Source organism: Rhamphochromis longiceps, linkage group LG1 (assembly GCF_057381845.1).
Source record: "Rhamphochromis longiceps isolate RC_006_pf linkage group LG1, R_longiceps_female_GT1.1, whole genome shotgun sequence".
Taxonomy (NCBI): Eukaryota; Metazoa; Chordata; class Actinopteri; order Cichliformes; family Cichlidae; genus Rhamphochromis; species Rhamphochromis longiceps.
Window position 1 is genome coordinate 7,968,810 of NC_140557.1, and position 14,522 is coordinate 7,983,331.

Below are 14,522 nucleotides of genomic sequence, written 5' to 3' on the forward strand. Positions count from 1 at the left end.
TCTCACTCTGTTTACATTTTTCCATCCGATTTTTAAATAGAAGCTCCAACGAATAATTGCATCCCCCTGTAAAGCCATTTTTCTTCAGAGACCCGCTATTCCCATGCTATCTCCATGCTGCCGTGTTTGATGAGAATGATAGCGTAACGAACACGCCTTGTGTGGATATTATGCACTTAAAATAATCCGATAGGGTGTGCAGTGTATGTAGTTTTACGCTTAATTCGACCAAAGATGCTCGAAACTGTTAAAAACTGAGGATTTCTCCCAATGAGCGCCACAGCAGTCACTATGGTAACTGCTCTCCATGGTGGCAAAGCTGCAGTAAGAGCGACGCCCTCTTTCACCGAGGCGGAGTGATTCATCACACGATGCATATACGATCTGTACGCATGGCGCCGTGTTTACGGCTAACACGGCAGACTGCAGACTGACCGAAGGAGACTGTGTGTGTGTGCGTACCTGTGAGTTATTCCATGTAACTGCGCGAACCGCTCACTTATCTATCGACCGAGGGCGTTAGAAAACCAAAGAATTTGACCTCAACCGCAGCAAAAAGCTCAAATATTCATTTTAGCCCGCTGGTATGAAGGTGAATTACCACAACAACGCGGTGCGTGTGTGCATGATGAGCGGCTGAGGAGGAGGAGGAGGAGAAGAAGGAGGCTGCGGTCTGAAGCCAGATTTTATCCTGGATATTTCGAAACAAACGCCGTGCCGTTTACTTAACGGAGCACTGTACAAGTGGAATATGTTACTGTATCCCCCAGTCCATCTCGGTCCATCCCAATTTTAGGGGAGGTTTGACCCGTTTTCTGCCTCCTGAGGATCCTCCAGCAACAGCAGCGGGACGGTGAACGGTTTTTCCTCCAGATATGGAGTGTGAAGATGCGGATTACAGAGGAATCCCCGCCGCTAGTTTAGATACAGTGGTCTTATATTCTCCAGTGCGGCGCTATCCAAGAGAAGAATAACTATGAATACATATTTTCTGACCTCGGGACTAAATCGGTGATATCGCTCTCTATATATGCTTTTTTAATTTTATTTTTTTTGGAGCACGACTGGACTCCCGTTAGGAAACGTGAGAGTGCAATCCTGCTAGCCTGTTTGTAGTAGCTATTAGCTCCATTAGCCGGCTAACAGCTAAAAGGTGCTGGCTGGAGCTTAAAAGGCGTTTTGATAACTCTGACTGGGTTTTCCCCACGTTTCCTTCCCACAGCATATTTATTTACTGGATTTAAAGTGTGATTCACTCATTCGGGGATGAGGTCTCGAAAGGAAAGGAGCCGCTTGACCTTGTTTTGGGGTCTGATGCTGGGTCTTTCGTCCTGCCTACGGCCCGCCACCGCAGAAAGTAAGTAATGCCTCTCTACGCTACTACACACACGGGCAAACTGTGTTTTTCCATGCTTCGTTAGTGTTCAAACACGAGGAAAAGGGTCATTTTTGTTAACCCGAAAAACAGTGTTTTACTGTAAATATCGCACATGTAATACTGCACTGTGTAAGCAGAGTGTTATTTCCGCTATTTGCACATTATTTTTATGCATTTAAAGTGAAAAACAGGTGTTGTTACTAGAAACGAAAAAAATATGGAATGTCACTTATGGTTTCACTATAGTTTTGCATTATTTCGGTCTAATAGATCATGATTTACTTTTCTACATTAAATTTGCGGTGTATATATTTATTTATCTTAAGTTGTTGTATTTATTTGGGCTTTAAATGGGCTTTTAAGTCACTGAGAGATTTTTGGGGGCTTTCTACATATGTAGGCTAGTTTGTTATGTCGAATTTATTTTAGAGGCAATTTTCCAACTTTGGAATAACTAAACTTTATCTTGTTCTGTCTGACACTTATCTTATTGCATGGAATTTGCGCTTTACACCTTGACATATTTTTATGAGACAAAAGGAAATATAATTTTAACTCTTGGTGAAAACTTTTTTTTTGGTGTGACTATAATAGATCGTTTTAATATTTTACTTGGCGTTTCTAACTACATCACAAACATGAGTCAGCGTTATGACTATTCATTTAGTTTGTTTTTAAATACATCGCTGTGACTCATAGCATGATGAATCAGAACAAACAAAGTGGAGGTATGCCAATATAAAACCCCATCAAACAAGTGGAATGTTAGGAATTTTAAAATGTAATTTTTAGTTTAGTTTGACTCTAAAATTGAGAAATAATATTTTCACATTCAGGTAAGAAAAACAAACAAGATCTCACCTTTTATATAGCTTATCATATATCACATTTAGAGGATAAAAAGAAGAAGCACACCCAAGCATTTATTTCCTGTAAACATATTATATTTCGTTAACGTTTCAAGTTTTCCAGGAAAACGGCGTCCACCTGAAACTGACTTGGTTAAACACGGCCCTTACATTCAGTTAGGCAATGTTTTGTGTGCATGTTATTCACAATATAGGTTGTAATTTTTAGTAATGTTCCCTCGGGGCTGAGTGAAACTAATGCAGGTTTTTTGTTTTTTCCCCTCTCGCTGTACAGTCATTTATTCTCCTTTGTCAAACAAACCTGGGGATACCTTGACCTTGGAAATGCTTTCATGAATACCAGACACAAATCATTTGAGCGACAAGAGGCCACAGATAAGAATATTAGAATATTGTGGGGTCTTTTTTTATTATAATATATTTTTTAATGAAAAGTTGATAGCACTTTAAGGAGCGCTAATCAGACTGCATGGATTTTTCGCAATAAATAAAACTCGGTTGAGCACATAAACCTTACGACTTCTGTCAGCTCCTAAACCTTTTAATCTGATGCAGTTAAATTGTCTATAAATTTATATTCCTACATTTCTTTTTTATGTGTTGCCATCTGAAACGTTTCCATGTTTCCAGCTAAACTGTAAACTGGGCTTCCCGATTCATCCCATTCATGGTGACGTGCTGGGGAGGGCTGGGTTAGGTGGGTTTTTAACCAGGGTCTGGGTTTTAAAATAGAACAAGCCAAAGTACATTCACAAGCAACACAGACCAAGTTCTGTTGATTGGAAAGACTGAGGAGCTTGTGAACTGTGTGTTATGGGGTTTTGGTTACAGGACAAACCTGAGAGCTGCAGAGAGGTTCTCCCATCGAAGTCCTGCATTTATTCTTACTCTGGTGTGGAGCTGTGTAAAGATTCCTTGTGTGGCTTAACTTTGAGCCTTTTTACTGATTTACAGTATCAGATGGCACTGAAGTTCATCTGGCATGAAGGGTGTACTATGAAGCAAGTTCTGCATAGCAGGGCTTTCTTTGTGTTAGCTAGTTTGACAGAATCTAAAAACCCAGTTGGAGATAACAGGTATAACGTTTTTGGTTACCCTAAACCTCCTACTTCAAACTCTGTGCATGTTCACATAAAGAAGGTGCGTTCGATGTCTTGTTCAGTCATTTAAGCCAATCAGAAATTCTAAGAGAAAAAGGTAATAAAAAAACTCAGCAGTGGGATATTTAAATAAATCAGAGGCAGATCCAACATTAGGAAGAGCGCAATCATAAATCTTGTGAATTCATGCATGAATATATGTATTTTTACATTCAGAGGGCTCTGGGTTCTGGATTTTAATGTCTAATGACAAAGCTGCAGATTAGCACTCAAACTTTAAAATTGATCCAGTTAAATGACAGTCAGGTCTGAAGTGGATTTCAGGTTACTGCCTTTGCTTAGGTGTTTGGCTTTTGCAATATGAAGGATTTTGGATATGGTGTGCTTGCACGAAGTTGTGCATAAAACAAAAGCACGCAGCCTGACGGTGATGACAGGTAGATGAGACAGGTGATGATTGAAAAGTGGGTTTGAACAGGAAAGAGGATGAAAGCAGAGTAGAAAGAAATGCAAATAAATAAAAAACAAACAAACATACAAAGCACCGACAGTCTGACAATGTAACCAGAAGTTGGAACTTATGCTGTAACTTGCATCGTAACTTATGATGTAACTGGAATCTTCTGTTAATCCTACGCTGTAACCAGTCAGAGTCATTGTTGGCATTTGTCAGGTGCATGTCAGGTTGCACGGCTGTACCTTTTCTGCAGTGCTTCTTTATGTGATAATAATTAGACACAGCTCAAAAGGTTGCATATAATGTATTCTTTGAATGAACAGAATAGATTGTCTGTATCACACTTAGAGCATGCTAAAGATTAAAAGTAAGGGTGAAAAGGTGGTGCTTTCAGCTGATGTTAAACCAGAACTCTGAACAAGGCTATGTGCTAGGCATTAGTTACTAACCAGGTAAAAAGAGAGCCATAAAAACGAAATAAAATAATATACGTAAAACTCAGATTTTAAGCTTGACATACCTTTGCAACACCTTAATCTTAATTGGTAGCAAACCGCTCTGATTAAGTCCTGCTGCAGACGGAGCTTTCACATTACCCCAAACAAGTTTTATCTGTCACCGGTGATCTCTTTCTTAAAGCTTTCCATCACGTTTCTTCTCACCTTGCCTCTCATGTGGAAAAGTATTTATGACTACGCTTGCCCCTCAGGCAGTCTGTCACTAACGGGACGGAAACGAGGAGTAAACAGACTTGCTGCAGTCTAGTGGCAGCGTTTGAAGCACCAGCTCAGAGGCCTGTATTGCTTCCTATTTCTTGTCTCATGGAGCTTCTAGTGGATTTCCTCTGATTGTCTGTGGACAGTCTGGATGCTGCAGGCGGCTCGGAAAAGGTTATCAAAAGTAAATATGTGATCTGGAAGCTCATCAGAGCTGCAGAGATAGGCTTGTGTACTCAGCTGTTTAAAATCTGTCAGTGTGGAAGGAGAGGGAGGGGGAGTTATTAAGCTGCTACACCTGCTATTGGTATTTTCACTTAGCCGATGCGCACAACATACATTTTGATCACGAGCTTTTGTTTTTCACAAGCGGGATGGGAGCAGTTCCCATGAAAGATGGCTTTGCTGGTGCTGCAGTGAGGCCACAGAGGGTGAACTGATGAGGCCGCCTGTGGTGATGTAACGTCACCAGGCAGTGTGTCTTTTTACAGTCCTGGGTGTTGGAAGTGTATTAGCAGGTATGCGGCTCACTGAAGCCTGCTGACAAGTAGATTACAGAGAAAGACATAACGATCATGCAGCACGCTTCCTGCTCTAAATCACACCAAGGGCCCTCAAGCCCTGCCTAGAGAGGTCTTAAACTCTACACACTAAGGGAAGCACAGTGTTTCCACTAAAACTGGAAGATAAAGAAAATAGTTTCTAAACTTAAATTAAAAAGAATATCTATCAGATTGTCATAGATGGTATATGTCCGTCAAATAAGTTAACAGGGTTGGTGCCTTTACCGGTACTGTACATTGACCAGTCATGTGTGCATGTGCAGTAAACCACCACAGATTTTTCCTGCATTAAAAAGGAGGTTTTGACCTCAGCTCATTATAATTTTTGAAGTGGGGTTTAATTTACATAAGCTTTAATAAATTTGTATTCATCAAATGGCTGAAAATATGAAATGCAGACTCTTTGCCTTATATGTGGACCAATCATCATGACTGTGATAGATAAGAGCTTAAAATAGGGATTGTAAAAATTAACATTGAAACTGATGAAAAGCTGAACTACAACTGAAACATTTTCAAACAATAAAAAGGAAGCCAGCTACTCAAACTAACTGAAACAGAACTAAAAAATCAAATTCAGTTCAGGTATTTATTTTAGTTCACAGAAACCTCCAGCTCCGTGTGTAGCTCATGGTTTGTATCCAGGAGATGTTGGTTTCACTTGTACCCTTGTATTGACTAGTCTTTTGTAAACATCACGTAGGATGACATTGTCACTAATATATTTTCCAACATATTTTGGAAAGCTTAATAATCCAAAGTGAAAAGTACTTTTTTTTTAAAGATTAGCAGGAATATTACCCATCTTTATCAACAAGTAGTTGGCTTACAGTTGGAGGGAAGTAACGCTCTTGCTCTGATTTTATCACTTGCCTGCAGTTTGCATTGTGATGGTGTCATACAATGATTTTAATGACCTGAGCATTTGTTCAGTTGAGGAATTAAAAATCCAGAAAATCCAGATTTTCTTGGATCTGGTTTCATTGCAAAGTTTTTCAATTTTGGGTGATTTCAACTTTAAATAAATGTCCTCATTCAAAGGTAAATGATTAGTTATTGTCAGAGTAAAACCTGGAACACTGTGCTATTGCAGTGTTGCCAATATTACATTATTCTATGCCACTAAACTGCATTGAGTGGTTTGGGAAGACATTCTGCCAGCAGAAAGGTTCATAGTGTTCTTTTTGAAATTAAACTTTGTTCCACCTCAATAGGAGCGAAGAAACACCACATATGTTTTTTGTAGAGTTCTATATTTTGGTATCGGCGGTACTGTCTGTAACTGATCCTGTGACATTTTGCAGAGAGCCATTTGCTGGGGTTATTTATTCAGTATCACTTTGTAGCGCACCGTCTGTCTACTCTTTATGATAATCATATATAAAACATGATTTGTTAGAAAACTGAAGGGATGTTTAAAATGAAACAATGCATTTGTTATAGCCATACCTTTGCTTTTATGGTAGATTTAAAAAAACAGAACAACACAAAACTCTCCTTTCTAGTCTTAAGTAGCACCAGACCTAATGTTTAACCACAAAATGTATTAACTCAGAAAACAATAGTTCTTTTTCTGGGAATGTACGATCTCCCCCTCTCAGTGTTGCTTTCGTACAGTAAAACTTTATAGACCAGCAGTAAAGTAAGTAGCAGTGTGACAACCTGTTAGCTGGTTGGTGTGAGTTTTCCATGACTCAGTGCCCTCCAGCTTTTTGAAGTCTAAATCCTCCTCACAGTGATGTGTGATAATGGCCTCTGCGTTTCTGTGGGTGCTGTGGGGCTTGAGGCAAAGTATTGTGCACACCTAAAGTGAGAGGAAAAGTTGGAAAGGCAAAATCAGTCTACCGATCATCACCTGTTTTGCGAAACTATGCCTCATGCTGGTTCGGTTTTATTCCACATAGATTCCAGCACAGTGCCTCCTTTTAAATCCTTCACTTTGTAGTTTGTTTGGTTTAGAGGTTGTCTTTGTCTAAAAAGAATCAGCCCACTGACTGCCTCAGTAAATAAAATACTTCTCAAGAGGTTAAAAAGAAAACAAATGTGAACAAATCTATTTTTACACTGAACATAAAAGTACATAAATGCATGTTTTTGCAATTAGTTCTCATCAGAGGGGCTGGCAGCTGTCCTTTGTTGTCAGTGCTTTGATCAAAAGCCCTAACATTTCACTTCTGACCTTGGCAAATACTTCTAATAGTTATAATACTTTTAATGTAGTTCACTACATCTTAGTGTATGTAGTGAATACTAAAGGGCGAGACATGGATCACGGCTTTAGGGGGTTAGAGGCATTAGGGGTCCATCTTTGTTTTAGAGCTAAATGACACTTGTTGGGGAAACTTTTGTTAAAGGCTAACAAGCTAAGGGGAACTTGCACTATTCTCTTATGCACTACAGCTCTGTGTGCTCTACTTTATCCCTCTCCCCTCTCACGTACACAAGGTGAAACTACTTGAGAAACTTGTAAGGACACACATGAGTCCAAAATGCATTAAATGCTGTGACACCGCACTGAAATTAAACAAGGACACACAAATTAGGTAAAAAATGGGGTGACCCAGAAGACAGTGGTGAAGGAAACTGATCACTGGATGGATTGCCATTATTGTCAGTGTGCCCTCAGAGGATATAACCTGTTACTCTTATCTCCTAACTTTTTCCTACAAGTTCCATGCTCACTCCCCGTTTTGTTCAGATGACAGAATGTTTGGGTCACCAAGATGTATCTAGAAGTTGTGAAAGGTTTCTATAGGTGCACCTGAGGAAGGGTAATTAACAGTTGCTTAAGGTCGTTGCTTTCAGCTGCTCTTGAATGAGTTGTTGGTTAGTTGTCATCTTCAGCTTGTGTGGAAAATGTGCAGGTCTCACAAGGAGTTTGAGAGACAGTTGTACATCACACTGACATCGATTAGTCCTTCTTCTATTGCCTTCACATAAAATATAAAAATATCTAGATAAATAAACCTTATATGGAAAGATATCAATGCATTTAAATAAAAAAAGACTGTGTGTATAGTGGGAAAGGGGCATTGTATACCCAGATGATTGCCAAGAAAAAGAACAGAACAGAAGTACAAAGGATGCCCAGTTTGTCATTAGTCACACTAACTTCACCACCTTGGCTCACCTACTTCTAGCGCCCTACTTCATGTACTCATGGGTAGGACCACATCATCCTTGAACTCAATCTTCAAGTTTCTAGATGTACCTTGCACAACATACTCAACACACACATGTTGACCAAAGGTTTCCACAGACTGTCACATCTCATCTCAGGAAGCATCAAAAGTGGCAATAAATGCCTATAAAAGTATTCAAAAGTGCCTTTTTGTAGTAATTTCTTGCTACTTTAGGTTTTATTTTATTTCATTTCACTTTTATTAAACAAGGAATTCTCTTGAGATTAAAATCTGTTGGTCAAGGTACAGCTGGCCAAGAAGGAACACCATTACAAAATTATGGATTATAAAATCCGTACACCGTGAATGCACATTCACAGACAAGGTAAAGTCATAGTACAAAATACAAAGTCCACTGTGCAACACATAGTGTTGCAGATGGAAATGACATGTTTTTGCAGCTGATTAAAAAATCTTGAAAGTCATAAACATTATAACTGCTAAATACAGGTTTTTGGCATTGTCATCATGATTCTGTTGGTCTGAAGCACAGCTTCACCTCACGTAGTTCCAGACTCTTGTTTCATGAAGAGTTATGTTACTACAGTACTTGTAAAACCTTGTCATCATTAATTATGTCCTTTGTTTGACAAGTTATTTTATCACATAATGTATTTGATCAACTGACACGGTGTACATGTTTTATGTACGATGTCTTTGATAGTCGAATAGTTTCTAACCCTTTGATGTTGATGCGTTACGAAGGGTTGATAAAAACATACAGCGAAACGAAATACTGTGGTTGTAATAAATGGCTGCAAGTGTAACAACAGCCTCAACGCTGTGCAATCAAAACTTTATTGCACTGTTAACCTAAGCTTGGATCGAACGTGACTCAAGTGTTTACTTTGTCACACCATGTTAAGTTGCCATTGAAATGAGAGCTGCAAGGCAAACACACTCTGTCAGCAACAGCACGGCTCAAATGTACTGTCAATATTTTAAAAATGTACTGGATAAACCTTTAGGTATCGCTATTGCAGAGCTGGAAACCACTGATATTCTTAACAGCTATTTATTGCTAAGGGTGGGTCCATGAGTTATGAATTCTCCATCATTTTTAAACAAGGTTTTGTTGTCTAGCTTCTAAAGATCAGGCAGGACCGTTTGGATTTAGCCAAGAATGCGATTGTAAAGACGAAATTGTTCTGATTCCTGACCAGAACTTTAAATTAAAGGACACAATACAGCTTTAGTTGCAATTGTGGCTTCTGCTAAATATTCTTAAAAAAAAAAAAAAAGAAGCTGGGATAAAAGTTGCTTTTTTTTTTCTTTTGCATTAATTCTGACACAAACCTCATTTTCTATCTTGTTATAATCAGATGGACCTCTTTGCATCTCTCAGCAGTGCCTTTTTGAGTCACTTCCAGTTTAGTTTTGACCTGGTCAACTATATCTATTTAAAGACGCAAAACTCGCAATGTTTCTGTAGGTTAAGTTATGGAAAGACTTAAAGGTTGTTGAAGTTCCGTTTTTCTCTAGATGGCTCAGCTGCTCTGATTACTAAGATGTTTTCATGGTTAAAAATTTTCTTCAGACTGGGACAACCACCTCACTCATGTTTTTCATTTGATTTATATTTAACATTCAAGGAAATTCCCTGCAATAAGATTCATATTTTTCACAATTTTGTCATTGGCATGATGGTAAAATAATAAATAATGAAAAATACTGGGATCATACCTTTTGCTGCAGTTGAGCAGCTGTATTATATAGCAGTGAAATACCTGAGGTGTTACATATTTACTTTTCGATGTAACTGATACTGACCTATGTTTTATTTTGGGTTTTTTTTGTTTTTGTTTTTTCTCCTCCCCTGCAGTCTGTGGACCCAACATTGATATTGGCAATGACATCACTGAATTCAGGCGTCTGGAGAACTGCACAGTGGTGGAGGGCTACTTGCAGATCCTCCTCATTGGTGACAAAAACAACAACATCAACAACCAGGAAGTCTTCCGCTCCCTCAGCTTCCCCAAGCTGACCATGATCACAGACTACCTGCTGCTATTCCGGGTATCCGGCCTGGACAGTCTGAGCACGCTCTTTCCCAACCTCACTGTCATTCATGGTCGTAACCTCTTCTACAACTACGCCCTGGTGATTTTTGAGATGACCAGCCTGAAGGACATCGGCCTGTACAACCTGAGGAACATCACCCGTGGAGCCATCCGTATTGAGAAAAACCCCGAGCTCTGTTACCTGGACTCCATCGACTGGTCCCTCATCATGGATGCAGAATTCAACAATTACATTGCTGGAAACAAGCAGTCGAAGGAGTGCAGTGATGTTTGCCCAGGTATCATGGAGAACAACCCCCAGTGCAGCAAGACCATGTTCAACAACAATTATAACTACCGTTGCTGGAACTCCAATCATTGCCAAAAAGGTAAGGAAAGTGTTACAGACAAAAACTTATCAGGGATTTAAAATGTAAATATCATCCGGGCAGCCTTTGGTCTGATTAGTGTAGATTTGAATTTACCAACCTGTCTGTTTAACTGCTTTATTGTATTTTGACGCAAGGAAGGAGGAAAGCTGGGAGGATGTTTTTATGCAAGATTAACTTGTCTGCAGATCTTTGCATTACAATTTCCCAGATGTTTATCTGCAGAGCTCAACAGTGGCATCATTTTTGGCTCAGCCCATGGTTTTGTTGTGTAAGGTTTAGGAACTACTAGTCTGTCTAATGCTAATGTATACTTGCTTGTTTAGAAAAATGTTTTAAATGTTTCCAAAAAGAAACAGTAGCTCACATATCGCAGTCAGATGTTTTGTATGGTCCAGTAGTTCTCACCTGCCTTAAAAAATGAAAACACTAGGTGAAGGAGTAAATGTTACAGAGCTTAATTAAACCGCTCCGGTTACGATGAGTGCGAAGGCGGCCTTTAATTTTGTGTTTATGACTGCAGCGTTTTAGATGACTTGTTTTGCTGGTGCTTTTCAGACGATGTGTTTTGGCTGACTGTGTGCGTGTGTGTCTGTCTGTCTGAATTGTTTCCCTGGTGACTGGCGCCTTGCTGCAGACTCAGCATGTTGATGTTTTCTGCCTTGTGACATAGAACTGTCGCTGGGCTCGCTTGGACTATAAGCACGCCTGTATACATGCGCGCGCACACACGGTAATGATCATCAAATGCATTCGCAGCACATACAGAGATATAGACACATAAACAGGTAAATTACATATGCAGATATCTCTGACAAGCACATCTACGCATGGCCTGCTTCGTGAGTTGTTGGATTGACAGCGTGTGGGCATGATGGGAAAGAAATCAGAAGGTGAACTGAGCTGGAGGAGGATGTGTCGGATGGATGGATGTGGATGGAGGAGGTGTTAGGTGGATGAGAATAATGCTTACTGTTTGTCATTCCTCTTGAGAAATGGACAGTCTTTGTCTAGAGACTTTTCCTTTTCTTGCATTAGACACAAGGAGAAAGTACAAGATAATTTTATCATTCAGTACTTTATGAACGATGACCTAGAAAATTTACCACAAGCAATCTGTCTAAAGTTGTGTCTTGCAGGAAGGCCATGTGCCGCCCCACCTGCTGCTTCATGAAGTCAGCAACTTTTTTGTCTTAGTATACCAGTTGCACAGTCAGCGAGGAGATCAAGTGTCGCGCTGTACAGAAACAATAAGGTTTCTTCCGATAAAAGGCCATCTTTCTGTCTTCACTCGGAGATAGTAATATTGTTTTTCAAGGGGCAGAGGAAAATGAAGGACAGTAGATTAGGTTCACTGATGAACAATGGCACTGGGTAATATTTTATACATCAAGTCTGCGCACATTCAACAATGCCATGTTTGTTTTGTTGCATCAATAAGTCCAGTGCTTTAAACTGCAGCGGTAGTCTTTGTTCTGGTCAGGCACATGAACCAGTTCTCCAACCTCTCTAGTTGAAGGAGCTATCGTCACCAGCTGCAGCGCACATTTCTCCAGCCACTAAAGGAGGGACACTCTGGAGCTGCCTGCACATAATGCTCACTGTCGCTGCCCAACGGCACATGCCTAAAGTGACATTTCAACTGCTGGCAGGCACTTTGTGGTCTCTTCAGCTTGTCTTACACCACTTAAGTTTTGTAACCTGGTACATGTGGTGTCTTTAGGTGATATATCAATGGAGGACAAAGAGATTCACAGATAACTAAGAGGGAGACCCTGCAAGAGCTGGAAAAGATCAGACAAATAATAATAACAATAATAATAATAGTAATAATTCTTTATTTAAAAGGGACCGTACAGTTTAACATAGTCAAAGTATAAAACATGAAACTGATGTACTGCACAAAAGTTTATGGCTATTGCTAATTTCCAACCATTGTCCCTTGTTGGGCTGCCTTTATGGAAAATGTTGTCCAAATTTAGATCTGCGATATGACATTTTGCTATTATATTATATGGTATAGGGCTGTGCGATATGACCAAAATTTCATATCCCGATATAAGGCATCTATCGTCCCGATAATGATATAAATCACAAAAATTTAACATTTTCTGTAAATTCTGTGAATCTCGGGCAGCTCGACTTGCGTGAAGTGTTTCCAGCTGGGCGTCGTGTACCTGGAGTCGAGTTTTTTAACGCTGTATGAAACCATACATTTTTAGACTTAAGTTTTAACGGCCGCTGTTTTCTTTGTAAGTATTTATTAGGGAAAAGTCTGTTGTAACGTTTGAGTCTAAGGTTTATTTTTTAGCACCTGACGGCTCTTTTTTTGCTTCTCATCCGTAAATAATCTGCTCTTTCACGTGATTCAGTTTATTTTGAAAAGTCTCAACAGGATGACTTACTGTCTGGAGATATGGGGTAATGCATATAAAACGAACACTCTTCCTATTTTCAAGTTACAAAAAAAAGCTATAAGAATTATAAACCAATCAAACTATATAGAACCAACTAACATTTTGTTTATTAATCTGAATACCCTGAAATTTTATGATTTAGTTGAATATAAAATGGCACAGATAATGTATAAAGCACAAAATAACTTGCTTTGCCCCAGTACTCAGAAGCTGTTCAAAGTCAGAGAGAGTCAATATGACTTAAAGGGAACAGATTTCTTTAAAAAAAAAACAAGATAAGGACAAATATAAAGCAGAGATGTGTTTCTGTTAGAGGAGTTAACCTGTGGAATAGTTATGACAGTGATTTAAAAAGGTGTAGTTCATTTTCCTTGTTTAAAAACATGTTTAAAAATAGAGTAATAGAAAAATATATAAATCAAGAATGAAAAGAGCAAAAAGGAGAAAAAAAAAATAACCTCGATTCTTTTGCTTTGATGTAGTTACTTATCTAAGGTGGAAAGTTTTTTTTTTTTCTTTGTTTTTTTTTTCTTTGTTTGTTTGTTTGTTTGGTTTTTGCTTTGTTTTATTATTTTCTTCAAGCCCTGTGTACAGGAGCTGCATACAAAAAGATATTTTGTGAAAAGGGTTGGCGTAATAAGCAAATGCTTCAGCCAATACCTTTTGATTAGCCTTGTCTCATGCTTTCTTTCTTTATGGTAGATTTTTGTTCTGTTTTCACTGGTTTTTTTGTTTTTTTTTGTTTGTTTTTTTCACTGTTTTCACTGAGATTTGAATTTGAATGCTAATCAATAAAATCAAATCAAAATCAAATCAAAAATCAAATCAAAATCAAAAAAGGATCTTGCGCTTTATTGTGAAAGGTTTATGTGGTAAATAAACAAGCGGACACACTAACGACAACGCATAAAAACAGGCGCTTGTCCGTCCGTAGTGTGGTTATATTAAATATACGAGAAAGAGAGAACTTTAAGAAATTAATATAGCCACTACAGTGACCATCGAAACGATGAAAAAATATTGCCGTAAACAGTTTATTTTGCGACACCACAAAACAAACGATGGCGTAAAATGAAACGATAGATGTTTTTATATCGTCATCCGATATATATCATTATATCGAACAGCCCTATTATAGTAATGTGATTACTATCTTGTCTTTGGATGTATCTATTAAGACACTCTGGGACCAGCCTATTTATACACTTGAAGACTAATTTAACAAAACACAAATGATTGAAACTCTTAAAACTAAGTAAATTATATTTCATTAAAAGTTGTGATGCATAAAGTAATTAAAGTAGGAGTGGGTATCATCACTGATTTCTAGAATCAATTTGATTCAAAAGGTCCAGATTCGATTCGATACACGATTCGATTAGATTCAGTTTTGACTCAGACAGTTAGAAATATTATAATTCTGATCATTTATCAGTACTGACAGTTGTGAG

The 14,522-nt window shown here is 38.6% G+C and overlaps 1 protein-coding gene across 1 annotated transcript in view; it reads left to right on the forward strand.

Moving 5' to 3' along the window:
- The first annotated feature begins 383 nt into the window (after positions 1 to 383).
- Positions 384 to 14,522, forward strand: part of LOC146678220 (insulin-like growth factor 1 receptor) — a 63,237-nt gene continuing 49,098 nt past the window's right edge. The window contains exons 1-2 of the mRNA XM_085419760.1: positions 384 to 1,357; positions 10,088 to 10,654. Of these exons, the coding sequence (XP_085275886.1) occupies positions 1,267 to 1,357; positions 10,088 to 10,654 (658 nt within the window). The 5' untranslated portion in view covers positions 384 to 1,266. The remainder of the gene's footprint in view (positions 1,358 to 10,087; positions 10,655 to 14,522) is intronic.